Below are 11,452 nucleotides of genomic sequence, written 5' to 3'. Positions count from 1 at the left end.
AATAATTAAAAGTATTTATATTTATTATGTGAAGTGACTTTTTTGTTCTCACTTTAATCCATAAAGCGTTAAAGTCTTTATTATTTTTAATAGATAATTCAATAAGTTTTGTTAATACATAATTATTCAGAAATTTTTAAAAATTTCATTAACTTGATAATCATCATTATCTAAAAGATTCTATATTATGTTATCCATAAATATTGTACATCATAAGATTTTAAAAATAAATATAAATCCACATATATAATTTTATGTATATATGAATGTTTTAAGTTTATTCTGCATAACGAAAGATGTTTTCTTAAAATAGAAAAAAATTGTATGATAAATTTTAATTCTTAACTAATTATTAAATATTTCAAAAGCATAAAAATACTTTATTTTAGTGAATTTTGAATTGATAATATATTCATGTATAACTTTTTTGTAAAATTGTTAAGCCCGCAAGTGCGGTTAAAACTCTTAGTTATATAAATATAATAGGTTCCTTCCGGTTATAAAAACAGGTTCTCGTCTTCTGCTTTTTTCTTTAAAAATCAACATTCATATCAGATTCAACATCATCTAATTGCTTTGGTTTACTAAAACCGGTTTGGTTTGTCTAATTAATCTCTTTTATCAAACCAAAGCTCAATTTTTCTTATTCACGTTAACCTAACACGTGTATAAATTATATAAGTATATCTATCTCCTTCTACCTAAAGCCAAACCGTCATCTTCCTTGTGTGGTAATCACCAATGCTTCTAACCACTTCTTCGTATTATCTTCTCTTCTTCCCCTCGTCAGCCTTCGTATTGTTCTTGGTTCTTCCTTCAAATCTTCTTCTCTTTCTTGTGTGAGGAAAAGATGTGGTGTTTGTCTCAGATCGTCACCACCACCTTCCTCTTGCGAACTACTCACCTCTGGATCCACCGCATCTGCTGTCCATAGACTCATCTTTGCTCTTGTTGGTGTTATGCGGCAGAACCAAGACGTGGAGGAGAAAGGAGCGACGTCAGAGCTGCCGGTCTTCACCATCACTCGACGCCCCGAATCTTCACAATCCACCGATGATACCATCCGAGCGGTACCAACCACCAAAGTCGAGATCCGAGCAAGTCAGATTACCATCCACTCTTGCTTGCGCCCCAAGAGTTTTCCTTCCCCACTTTCAATCAATCTGATCGATGGCGACGTATACGGTGGTTAAGGCATGAGGAGGGGGCTTACGGCGTGAAAGGAGGCCGCACAGTAGCAGTAGAAGCCCATCTGATTTTCAATATTTCTGATCGTAAATCTTGGACAAGTGAAAGTGGTGATACAAACAAAGAAGAAAAGGCAAAGCACGAGACAAAACTGATGTGTAGAAACGAAATGATTTGATTGGTTTTCATAGTTTTTTCATTTATTGACATGGCAATCTCACAAACTTCTAAAAATCTGATGTGTCATGTTCTGGAGAGTTACTTGTGTTATTATTGAATATTTATTTATTAAGTTTTATTCTGTTTGGTAATAGTTATTTGTTTAAATTTAATTTTATTAATACTTTTTGTGCAAATTTTGATTAGTAGAAATATGATGTTCTGTTAGAAAAATTAGTCGAGTAATAAAATTGAATAAAATTTACATTCAAAACAATCCTAATATTGGCGGTGTCACAAGTGTCCTTCTAAAGTTGGCAAATCACAAAATCGATATCAGCACCAACTTCCACCTAAAAGCTATTGCTAATTTGCTATATTCTTCACGAGGCCAACAAGCATTTGTATTGGAAAAAAATCTGTAACCAACAACCATATATACATATTGTTCTTGAACGGAAGAACTTAGTGATTTGAGAACTAACCAACAAGCCAATTGCTACCAAACTCCGGAACTATAAATCAATATCTGCAAATTCTCTTATGCAATCTGTTTAGAGATTCATGTTTTCTAGGCCAAAGATTGATAACACAATACACTGGTTATCATTCTGATATATTACTATGCCAGAAGAGATTCATTTCAATAGTAAAATATGAATGTGATATATGCATGATGGTGAAAATGACCAAAGTTAATCTTACCTGCAACGCTTTGGAAAAGACTTGAGCCTGGCCTTAAGCTTTCGATGGTATAATTGGAAGATATGATTCTCTGTTGCAAGATCCTGAAAGAGTAACACAATGGAAGTATAAAAGGCTACACTTTGGAAGTAAAATACTATCAATGGAACTAACAAGTCTTGGATTCAATAAACATAGATTTCAATTCCACTAAGGTCATACGACTTACATAAAACTGATTAGCCATCATAGGTGATGGATCACACGTTCCAAGAGTAATTTTCCACTGCTTAAACTCTCCTCTGAGAATCCCTTAGATATGCTTTCCATTCCACTTCTGCAATAACCAGTACTATTTGTTCAAAATGTAAGCCACAAAAATTATGGCCAGCAGAACCAAGAGAGTAATCTGCTTTGATACCCCCATTCCTCTGAGTGGAACCCCTTGGGAATTGGGATGCATATGATTAAAAAATTTCTTTGGTGAAAGGATCGATGGTTACTTTCTGTAAGCGAACACAAATTAAATCTCTAAGATAAAGACCAAAACTTATCAGCAGAATATTACTAAACTCTATATGAACGATAGTACTATAAAACACTTTAGTTATTGATACAAATAGTTAAATTACCCTTCCATGAGAAGATCTCTTCTCTAACGTAAGACCATAACCATATCCCCAACCGTACCTGTACATTTGGGATATTTTGGCATCAAAGAAAACACAAACCATACACTGATACACATATGAAAATAAGGAAACAATAAAAGAGTTCTGGGATACATGCACCAGATCAGGTCCATGTAACGGTAAACCCATAGTTAAACCTGTAGCAGTGCCGCCGGCTCAAATGTTTCCGTCTCGGTATTGTCGCGGAGGCCTCTACAGACACCTGAGGAAGAGACAGATGAAGTAGAAGCTGGGCCAGAGCTAGAGCTACGAATCAGGGTGGGATCGATCATCGGAATCAGCCGCCGACGACAATACTCCCTTTGATGCTTCGTCTTTGAGCATCGTCCGTGAACGGTAAAATTAAGAAAGTGGAAACGTTTAGAACAAAAACAATGTGAATGACGTGTATGAATGACATGGAAAAACAAAATATTTTCATTGGATCTTCAACTTTTTTCATTTATTGACATGTCTATCTCTGATGTCTCTAAAAATCTGATGTGTCAACAGCATAGGAGAACCTTGTTTCATTACTGTGTGGATTCTACCGAACAACCAGGACTCGGTCATTTTATTCATTAAATTTGATTTCAATCGTTATTTGTCTCCATTCGATCTGAAAATTTTGAAAATCCCTAAATTTTGAAGCAAAACAAAAACTAAAAAATTAATATCCATTAAAACCAAAGCAAATAAAATATTAAAATTTTGGAAAGCGAATACACGCTTTAATCCGAAAATATATAAATAATTATATTTAAAGTTTTAAATGTATAAAATTGTATAATTATTATTCTAACGTGTGATTTGACAAGTTCCGTTCACATTATTACTTATATAAAAGCATTACATAAAAAAAGTTATGATAACTATAAACTTTTTCTTAAAATTTGTGTTATTATAATAAGTATAAGATATCTATACTATTAAAGTAAGATCCTATTGTGATTTTTACTAAAAATACCTTTTTCTTAACAAACATTGCATATTTTATTAAGGACAATTAAGTAATATTAATAATACATCTACATTGGGTCATTTTTTCTTATCCACCCCACTGCCCACATCAGATCTTTCTTGGGCCATTTGGGCCGATTAAAAAATCAGATCCAATTCTTATTTTTTTTTCTCCAAGTTCAATAATTTATTTTCAACCATTCTTAATATTTTATGTAGTGAAAAAATTAATCACTTAATTATTATGTTTTTTATTTTTTAATATAATTTAAACATTCATAAAAAAAAATTATTTTTTAATTGAAAAGTATATATCTTTATTAAAAGTATATAATTTTTTTATTTTAAAAATTAACCACATAATAAAATTAATTTATCAGAGTTATACCAACTTAATTTATTAAAAATAAAGTTTAATTTTCTAAACATAAATATTCATTAGACATGGACGTTCGGGTACCCATTCGGATACGGATCGGTTCTTTCGGGTATCGGGTTTTGCGGGTTTTGAAATTAAACCTCATTCGGGTATTATAAAATTTCGGATCAGGTTCGATTCGGGTCTTTCCGGGTCCGGGTGGATTCGGTTCTCATGCATAAGAACCTGAAAAATAACCAAATAACCAAAGTATCTAAAACGGGTTTGGTTATTTGTACTCAAAATAACCAAAGTATCCGATTCGGTTCAAATTTTTATATCCAAAATACTCAAAAATAACCAAAAGTAACCAAAAATATCTATTTTATACAGTTTTGGGTAAACTTTTGTCCAAATTATCATATTTTATCCAAAATACTCAAAAGTACCGAAAATAACTACTATAGTTAACTTATAATATTAATTTAAAATATTAAAGTAATTATAAATATAAAATAACATATATTTTTAGATATATATTCACATTTTAGATATCTTTGGGTACTAATTCGGTTTTCGGTCCGGGTTGAATTCGGAACCGGTTCTTCAGATATAGCAATTTAGAACTCATTCGGATAATTACCCCGGGTCTGATCGGGTTCGGAACCCTAATTTTCGGGTCGGTTTCGGGTTGGTTCTTCGGGTCTGGATATTATGCTCAGGCCTATACTCATTTAAAATGAAACACGATAAAGAAAAGTAAAAAGCTTAAGTCTTTTATAAAAACAAATATATGAAAATATGACATTTACTAAATATTTGTCAATTTAAAAAAAATAAAGGAAAATAAATCCGCGCTTTGAAAGCGCGGATCAAAATCTAGTATACTTATTATTGGACTAATCAACACATAATAACAAATATATATTTTATAAATTATTTAAACTTTTATAGTTCCACATCTTATCATATTCATATTATATATATGATTTCGGTAAAAGAATTGTCACTTTTTGTTGTTCACCATACCATCAAACTTTTTTATTGGTGCTTTTTATAAAATGTAATCATATAACTCTATGTGATCAGTTCATACATGTTTAACATAGTAACTTATGCTTTAGTTTTATAAAATACAGAATAGATTATACATATGTATTAAAATGAAACTAAATATTCGTGGAAATTTTAGAATCTTATATATTAAAACAAAAGTCACAACCTTAATTCATGTGTGATTTTTTAAGTTAGACCTATTCCTAGAAAGTCATGTTAATGTTTATTCTCTAATCTTATCATTATTATTATGATTTATTATAACATTTTTATATTTTAATAGAAAATCTGTTGAGAAAATCTAACAAGATCTTACGAAAACGTTTAAATATTTTTTTTTATAAAATAATATATTAATTAATTTCGTGATTAGCAATATAATTTTAGAATTTCGTGATTAGCACTAGATATTTGAATTTGGTTTTGAGCTTTGATTTGTTAGTTAGACTTCATGTTCATTAATTTAAACCAAATATATGTTAATCTTTATATTGATAAAATATATAAAAAATATATTGTAAAAATATATTATTTTTATTTGAATTGGTCAAACAATAATAATTTTACTCTTTAATTTTCCTGTTCTGAATAAACTCACATACTAATTGACAAGAATTAAAGTATCCATTAATGCACCATAGAGGTTTCATTTTATGTTGAAAACTGAAACTTGTGTTTCTCATTATTTTCTATAAAAAAAGATTGTTAGCATTATATAAAATATGTATTCAACAACACAAAATTACTCTTTCCCACTTGAATATTTTTAGGTTTTTTTTATTTTATGTCTGAGAGTACAACAGAAAAGTTAGGTTAGACAAATTATATTCTTCAGTGGTAGAAGATAGAAAATATATGCAGTTTTTATCCTAGGATTTTGAAACGCCATGTCAACCATCATATATACCACGGTATTTTATATTTATCAAATTATTTATGCAAATGCTTTTTATAATTATTCAGTTCGTCCTATTGTAGAATTTGCGTTCTTACATTCTCGTCTCCTGCTTTCCATATTATCACCAAGAACTACTTTATTTTATCTTCACAAAAAATTTATAAATTAATATTTGACAATTATCAGACACAAGAAATTAATAAGTTTTAAGAAGTTTCTAGTTTGATCGGATAAAAATATGATGCAATTTGATAAAATAATACGACAACAAATTGTAGAAAATCTTATACAAATATAGCCCATTAAAATACTAATAATTATATATATATATATATATGTATATATAGTTTATATAGATATAAACAACATATAAAAGATTGTGCTGCTTGTTTTTATTAAATTCATCTCTAATTTTATTCAAACTTGAAAACAGTTTGATATCAAATTACATCTCTAGTTTTCTTAACTTGAAAGCAGATTGATAACATTGTATCAAACTACTTCTTAAAACATTTATAATCTATGGTGTATATATTCTATCCATCAAATAATCTTATAGAAATAGCAAAAAGAAACTAATGTATAAATTTTAATCAGTACATAAACCGTTGAATAATTATTTTCTTATTTTATATAAAATATAGCTCAAATGTATATATAATAAAAACAGTAGATTAATAACTCTATAAATTAATAAAATATCATAATTCATATATTATTAACATGTAGAGTTTTACAGTACTGGAGTACAAGCTAATTTCCCCGATCGGTTCTTTAATATTTTAAAAGTTAGTATAGATAAATGAAATTTATGTGTCCTTTTGTTCTCTGGGATTCCTTAAACCGAGATCCGGTTTAAATTTTTCTGTTACAAAATCACGAATTTAAACCATGAGCAGTGCCGGTCCGGACTACGATGACGCCTAAAGCGGACCTCAAAAGTTTTGCCCTTTAAATTGTGATTAAAAATATACAATATTTTAAGTGTATAACCAGAATAGTACCAAATATTGTTAAAACTGTATTTAAAAAAAAATATCAAAACATTATTTGCAACTTATCTATTAGAGACAAGCAGTGGTATTCTAAAGATCAGTTTTTAGTTTTTAATATTTGTTTACTTGCTTAATTTTAAATTATATTTTTAGATAGCTTTTTCCATTAATTCTGAAAAAAAATATTTATAAAACAGAGTAAACATATTATTGAATCACTTCAATGTCAATGTTTCAATTTGTAAAATTTTGAGAAGCATAATAGAGTTTTACTGAAAATTAAAATTCTATGATAATTTTATGTGTTGGAATTTCAAAAGTTTTTATATTTACAATACTAAGAAAGAAAAAATGATAAAAAGGCATAATAGAAGATGCAGACATTCCTACTAAAATTAATCACAATTTCAAGTTAATTATTATAATATCTCTTGTTAATGCATGTATTTTAGAAAAGATTAGCTGAAAGAGGTAGGAAAAGAAGAACTAGAAAAAATAAATTGTTTGTTAATAAAGTAAAAGGATTGATTAGATTTGTTTTTATTAAATTTATTATCTAACAATATAACATTTACTATAACATACAAGAAAGAAACTAGAATTGTTAAGAAATAGTGATAAAATCGTCCATATCTTTGAAGAATATCAAAAAGGAAGAAAAAATATTTAACAAAGAGGAATCAATGTACAGAGTTCGAACAGGCTACCTCATGGTCAGGAGAAGAAAGTCCAAGGCCACTAGACTAAGGTGAAGTATCACATATTTGGCGCCCCTAGTAAATATGTATAATTTGGCGCCTAAAACCCTTGCTTTATGAGCTTTAGCCCAGGGCCGGCCCTGACCATGAGATATGATAGAATTAAAAAGAAAAAACAATTATTATAGAAGAAAATACTTCCAAAATGTAAAGACACGCACAAAATATAAATAAGTAGACTACGATTAAAGAAAGAAAAAAGAAACTATCTTGTTTAGAAATTATCAAAATATTTTATATAAACCCACTTTAACTCTATCATCTCTCAAACAAACTTCATTGATCCCAAATTTAGACCATTGGTTTTGGCGTTTTGCTTTAATTTAATTTATTATAGGAGTTCGATTTTTTTATTTTTGTCATGGGTTGGTTTTTGTTTAGTATTTAATATTTATGTTTTGGATGTTTTAATATTTAAATTTTGAATAATATTATAGAAATTATTTATCACGAGTTAGCTCATTTAACTCAAGATCTAGATGATCTGAGTTCGAACTTACATATTGAAGCTCATATAATAAATGACCTGAGCTGAGCTAACTCATGAAAGAGTCGAGCTCACTATGAGCTGAGCTAAGCGAACTAGCTCATTTTGGTTTTTATTTTTTTGAATAACCAGGTGTATCCTGGCATCCACCAAGGTGGATCCAGACTAGCGGCGAGTATCCGTATCAGCATACATTATCGGTCGGAATACGCCTCAGTCATCGGACGCTGGAAAAACCCAGATTTTAAATTTAACCCCAATGAGCAGTGGGATTCGAACCCGGATCCGTATTGAGCTAATTCATTTTCACACCCCTAGTTTTACATAATTTGGAAAACTTGTGTATATAGCTCATGCATTAAGAATAGTTGGTGTAGTTTTTGACACACAATACTTGGATGTGTTCACATATATTACTTGTAGCTACCATTGTTTCTTTTCCATCATAGTTATTTTTGCTTCTAGTTGGAGAGATCAGTTGACAAATAAAACCTAACTCACACTTTTGCATATATCGCTATTAACCTAACTCGCACTAATTTCTCTTTTTTTTTGCAGGAGTTTTTATCAATTATTTGCTAGATGATCTTTAAGTTGTTTAGAACATGAACACTAAAAAGTTAATCAAGAGATATGAATTCCAGACACAATGATTTACATGTGACCATCAGAAATCCTAACCAAAATACCAGCAAACCACCTTCAAGATGACAACCAATTGATACATAATGAAAAACCAAACCAGTTTTGTATTAGAGCAAACATCATCACAAGAGGGGGGTATTACATCTTATAGCTTCTTAGTCTGCATGCATGTCCATTGAAGTATCAAAAGAACTTGGAGAGGTAGATCCCCTGTTCAGTTCACTGCTTCTGGTTCCACCAGATATGTAGCCTCCCTGCGGAATTTGATAGTTCTGCAGACTACGACGTATTGGACTTGAAAGGGCGTTTGAGAAAACCGAGTTCTTGGCGTGGTTTTCGCATTGCTCAGACCGAACCACCGGAACAGATGTTGGGCAAGACGTGTCTGAAGAAGCAATGAGACCTGTACTTGTGATACGCATTGGGGGTTCCTCTGTGCAGCACTCCAGCTCGTTCTGCATTAGGGTAAACAATAAACTCAATCAAGAACAGAAAAAAAAACAGATCTTACCCAGTTTCCATGTCATGTAAGATAAAATTATACGAACCTGAATGTAATTGATTATATCCACAGGAGTCACTCTTGACCCTCCTTCTTGTTGTCTCCATATCCATTGGTACAGTTTTTCCTGAAACATAGAACAATTGGAGCATAACGTTCAGTGTGTAATCTATAATGTTCTAATCAAAACAGCACCTAATAGAACTAACAATCAAAACATGAAATCAACAGAACCGATTGGTAAGACTCTCAACGAAGACCAATCAAATTGAATTTACCCTTTTTATGATAAGAATCACAGACAGTAAGAGGGGGAGGGAAGGGTTTAAAATACATACCAGACCATGGCGTTCACCGGCTTGGAAAGATAGTTTCTGGTGGTTCATGGACTGAGTGTAAAGCTGAGACAGCGAGTTCGCGGCGGTTCGAAAGGAGGCGTAAACAGTCCGATCTACCTCATCGAGGCACGTCGCTGTAGCTTTTCTCTTCTTACCCATCCCCTTAAAGATTCTTCTAGGTGAACGGATGGTCGCTCTTCTCTCGGGCGATTTTGATGAATTATAAAAATAAGAGGATTGGACAAAGAGGAGGGCACTTGTCTCCCTTTATACGAAACGGCAAGACCAAAGAAGGTTTTGCCTTTTGGTTTTGGACATTCCAACTCTGTAAATTATCTCTATACACGAAGAATGTCAACTTGGATCAGTCGGTTTTGTAAGGATTTTGTATTTTAAAATCAGGCCCAAACGTATCTATCTCATATCTTGCATACGTGTTTTTCATCCAAATTTAATCCCCTTTATTATTTTGAAAACATTTTATTATTAACAATAAACATTATCTAATAATTAATAAAACATGCGTTTTGTGAAGAGTAAGCTTATATAATAAAAATTAAAAATATATAGTATTAACAAATTAAATATGCATATGTGTCTGAATTTTTTTTAATATGCATATAGTATCATCTATATATTGGGTTTAGCATTTGTAATTGTAATTGTGGACCTAATTTTATTTTGAATTTACAATGAGTCTGATCTATTTGAGATTAAATTTTTTATCATCTTTTTATACCTATAAAATTCGTAATGTGGTCATCAAGTGGATTTTTATTACAAGAACAGGTTTCTACAATTTTTTTAATATTTTACTTTAACATTACTAAAAAACCATTTTAATAGTTTTATCACATTGTTTCCAAATATTGAATTTTTTTGATCTTATTTTCCACATAATTTTGAAAGGTTTCAACTGAAAGACTAAATTGATGCAGCATAATTTCTTACTTTAAGTCGTTAGCTGAATATATATTATTTAATTTGAATATTTATTAAACAAAAATTCAAATTAATACAATTTTATGATCATTCGTATCTTATTATAACAAAATAAATTAAACTATTGATCACAAAATTTTCAAAGTGGTATTTTAAAATTTCTAATAATTTATAATCATTTAAAAATTCAAAAATATAACATATAAGAAAAAATCTATTTTTTATTATATGGTTAATCTGATTGTTTAATATCTTTTAATAATATAAAATCAAACAAAAAGAGCTAAGATACAAAAAATGTTATCAAATATTTATTATTCATAATCGTTAATTTTTATATATACGTTAATCATATTAGGTAATTTCGTAGCTTTTATTTAAGAAAAATGTGAGAATATTCTTTTGTACAATATTTATCAATTTGATAATTAGTTTAATAAAAATATAATATAAATTAAGATGAACCAATCTATTTTCTAAAAAATTTGAATTTCATTATTATGGTGACACGTGGTTATAAAATAATATTGTAATATTTTTCAATTAATATATAAGAGATTGTCATTGCTTATGTGTCATGATCATCAGAAGTCTTCTCGCGATCTTTATTAAAAACCCCTTTATTACCTTGAAACTAGGTTAAGACCCGTGCTTTGCACGGGGTGAGACTACTTTTACATAGTGAATATTATATAACATTACATGAACTATAATTTGTTACTAAACTGTGATATGCGCGCCTGTACAGATGTATTTTTTCAAAAATATGTTGCTATTTGTTTCTTATGTCATTATTATATATCATATATAT

At 29.7% G+C, this 11,452-nt stretch overlaps 2 protein-coding genes across 5 annotated transcripts; both read right to left on the bottom strand.

The window, feature by feature from the left end:
* Nucleotides 1–985: 985 nt before the first annotated feature.
* On the bottom strand, nucleotides 986–3,127 carry LOC130506508 (uncharacterized). Of its 4 annotated transcripts, none has more exons than XR_008942038.1 (5): nucleotides 2,861–3,118; nucleotides 2,664–2,721; nucleotides 2,261–2,368; nucleotides 2,053–2,135; nucleotides 986–1,252 (listed from the first exon to the last, which is right to left on the bottom strand). XR_008942038.1 is itself a non-coding variant. In XM_057001165.1 (5 exons), exons 1-4 carry the CDS (start codon nucleotides 2,993–2,995, stop codon nucleotides 2,278–2,280), a joined length of 369 nt encoding a protein of 122 aa, XP_056857145.1. In that variant the 5' UTR covers nucleotides 2,996–3,127; the 3' UTR covers nucleotides 1,327–2,135; nucleotides 2,261–2,277. The 4 variants fall into 4 exon arrangements, 1 of the variants encoding a protein (XP_056857145.1); XM_057001165.1 differs by lacking the exon at nucleotides 986–1,252 and adding an exon at nucleotides 2,453–2,537 and having other exon boundaries at nucleotides 1,327–2,135; nucleotides 2,861–3,127; XR_008942037.1 differs by lacking the exon at nucleotides 986–1,252 and adding an exon at nucleotides 1,329–1,876.
* Nucleotides 3,128–8,802: 5,675 nt separating this feature from the next.
* Nucleotides 8,803–10,040, bottom strand: LOC108829778 (uncharacterized). Its single transcript, XM_018603375.2, has 3 exons — nucleotides 9,700–10,040; nucleotides 9,408–9,488; nucleotides 8,803–9,314 (listed from the first exon to the last, which is right to left on the bottom strand). The coding sequence occupies exons 1-3, from the start codon at nucleotides 9,856–9,858 to the stop codon at nucleotides 9,015–9,017; spliced, it is 540 nt and encodes a 179-aa protein (XP_018458877.2). The 5' UTR covers nucleotides 9,859–10,040; the 3' UTR covers nucleotides 8,803–9,014.
* Nucleotides 10,041–11,452: the final 1,412 nt, after the last annotated feature.

The sequence above is a fragment of the Raphanus sativus genome, unplaced genomic scaffold, assembly GCF_000801105.2.
Source record: "Raphanus sativus cultivar WK10039 unplaced genomic scaffold, ASM80110v3 Scaffold3314, whole genome shotgun sequence".
NCBI lineage: Eukaryota > Viridiplantae > Streptophyta > Magnoliopsida > Brassicales > Brassicaceae > Raphanus > Raphanus sativus.
This window is presented reverse-complemented; position numbering and strand designations above follow the sequence as displayed.

Bases quoted from the DNA above. Each gene is read 5' to 3' on its own strand.
- LOC130506508 (XM_057001165.1), bottom strand. From the start codon at position 2,995: ATGATCGATCCCACCCTGATTCGTAGCTCTAGCTCTGGCCCAGCTTCT. The intron at 2,722-2,860 runs GTTTAACTATGG...CCAAATGTACAG, and splicing joins AGCCGGCGGCACTGCTACAG to GTACGGTTGGGGATATGGTT. The intron at 2,369-2,452 runs GTATCAAAGCAG...TGGTTATTGCAG, and splicing joins TTCCACTCAGAGGAATGGGG to AAGTGGAATGGAAAGCATAT.
- LOC108829778 (XM_018603375.2), bottom strand. From the start codon at position 9,858: ATGGGTAAGAAGAGAAAAGCTACAGCGACGTGCCTCGATGAGGTAGAT. The intron at 9,489-9,699 runs GTATGTATTTTA...TCTATGTTTCAG, and splicing joins CCGGTGAACGCCATGGTCTG to GAAAAACTGTACCAATGGAT. The intron at 9,315-9,407 runs GTTCGTATAATT...ACCCTAATGCAG, and splicing joins ATATAATCAATTACATTCAG to AACGAGCTGGAGTGCTGCAC.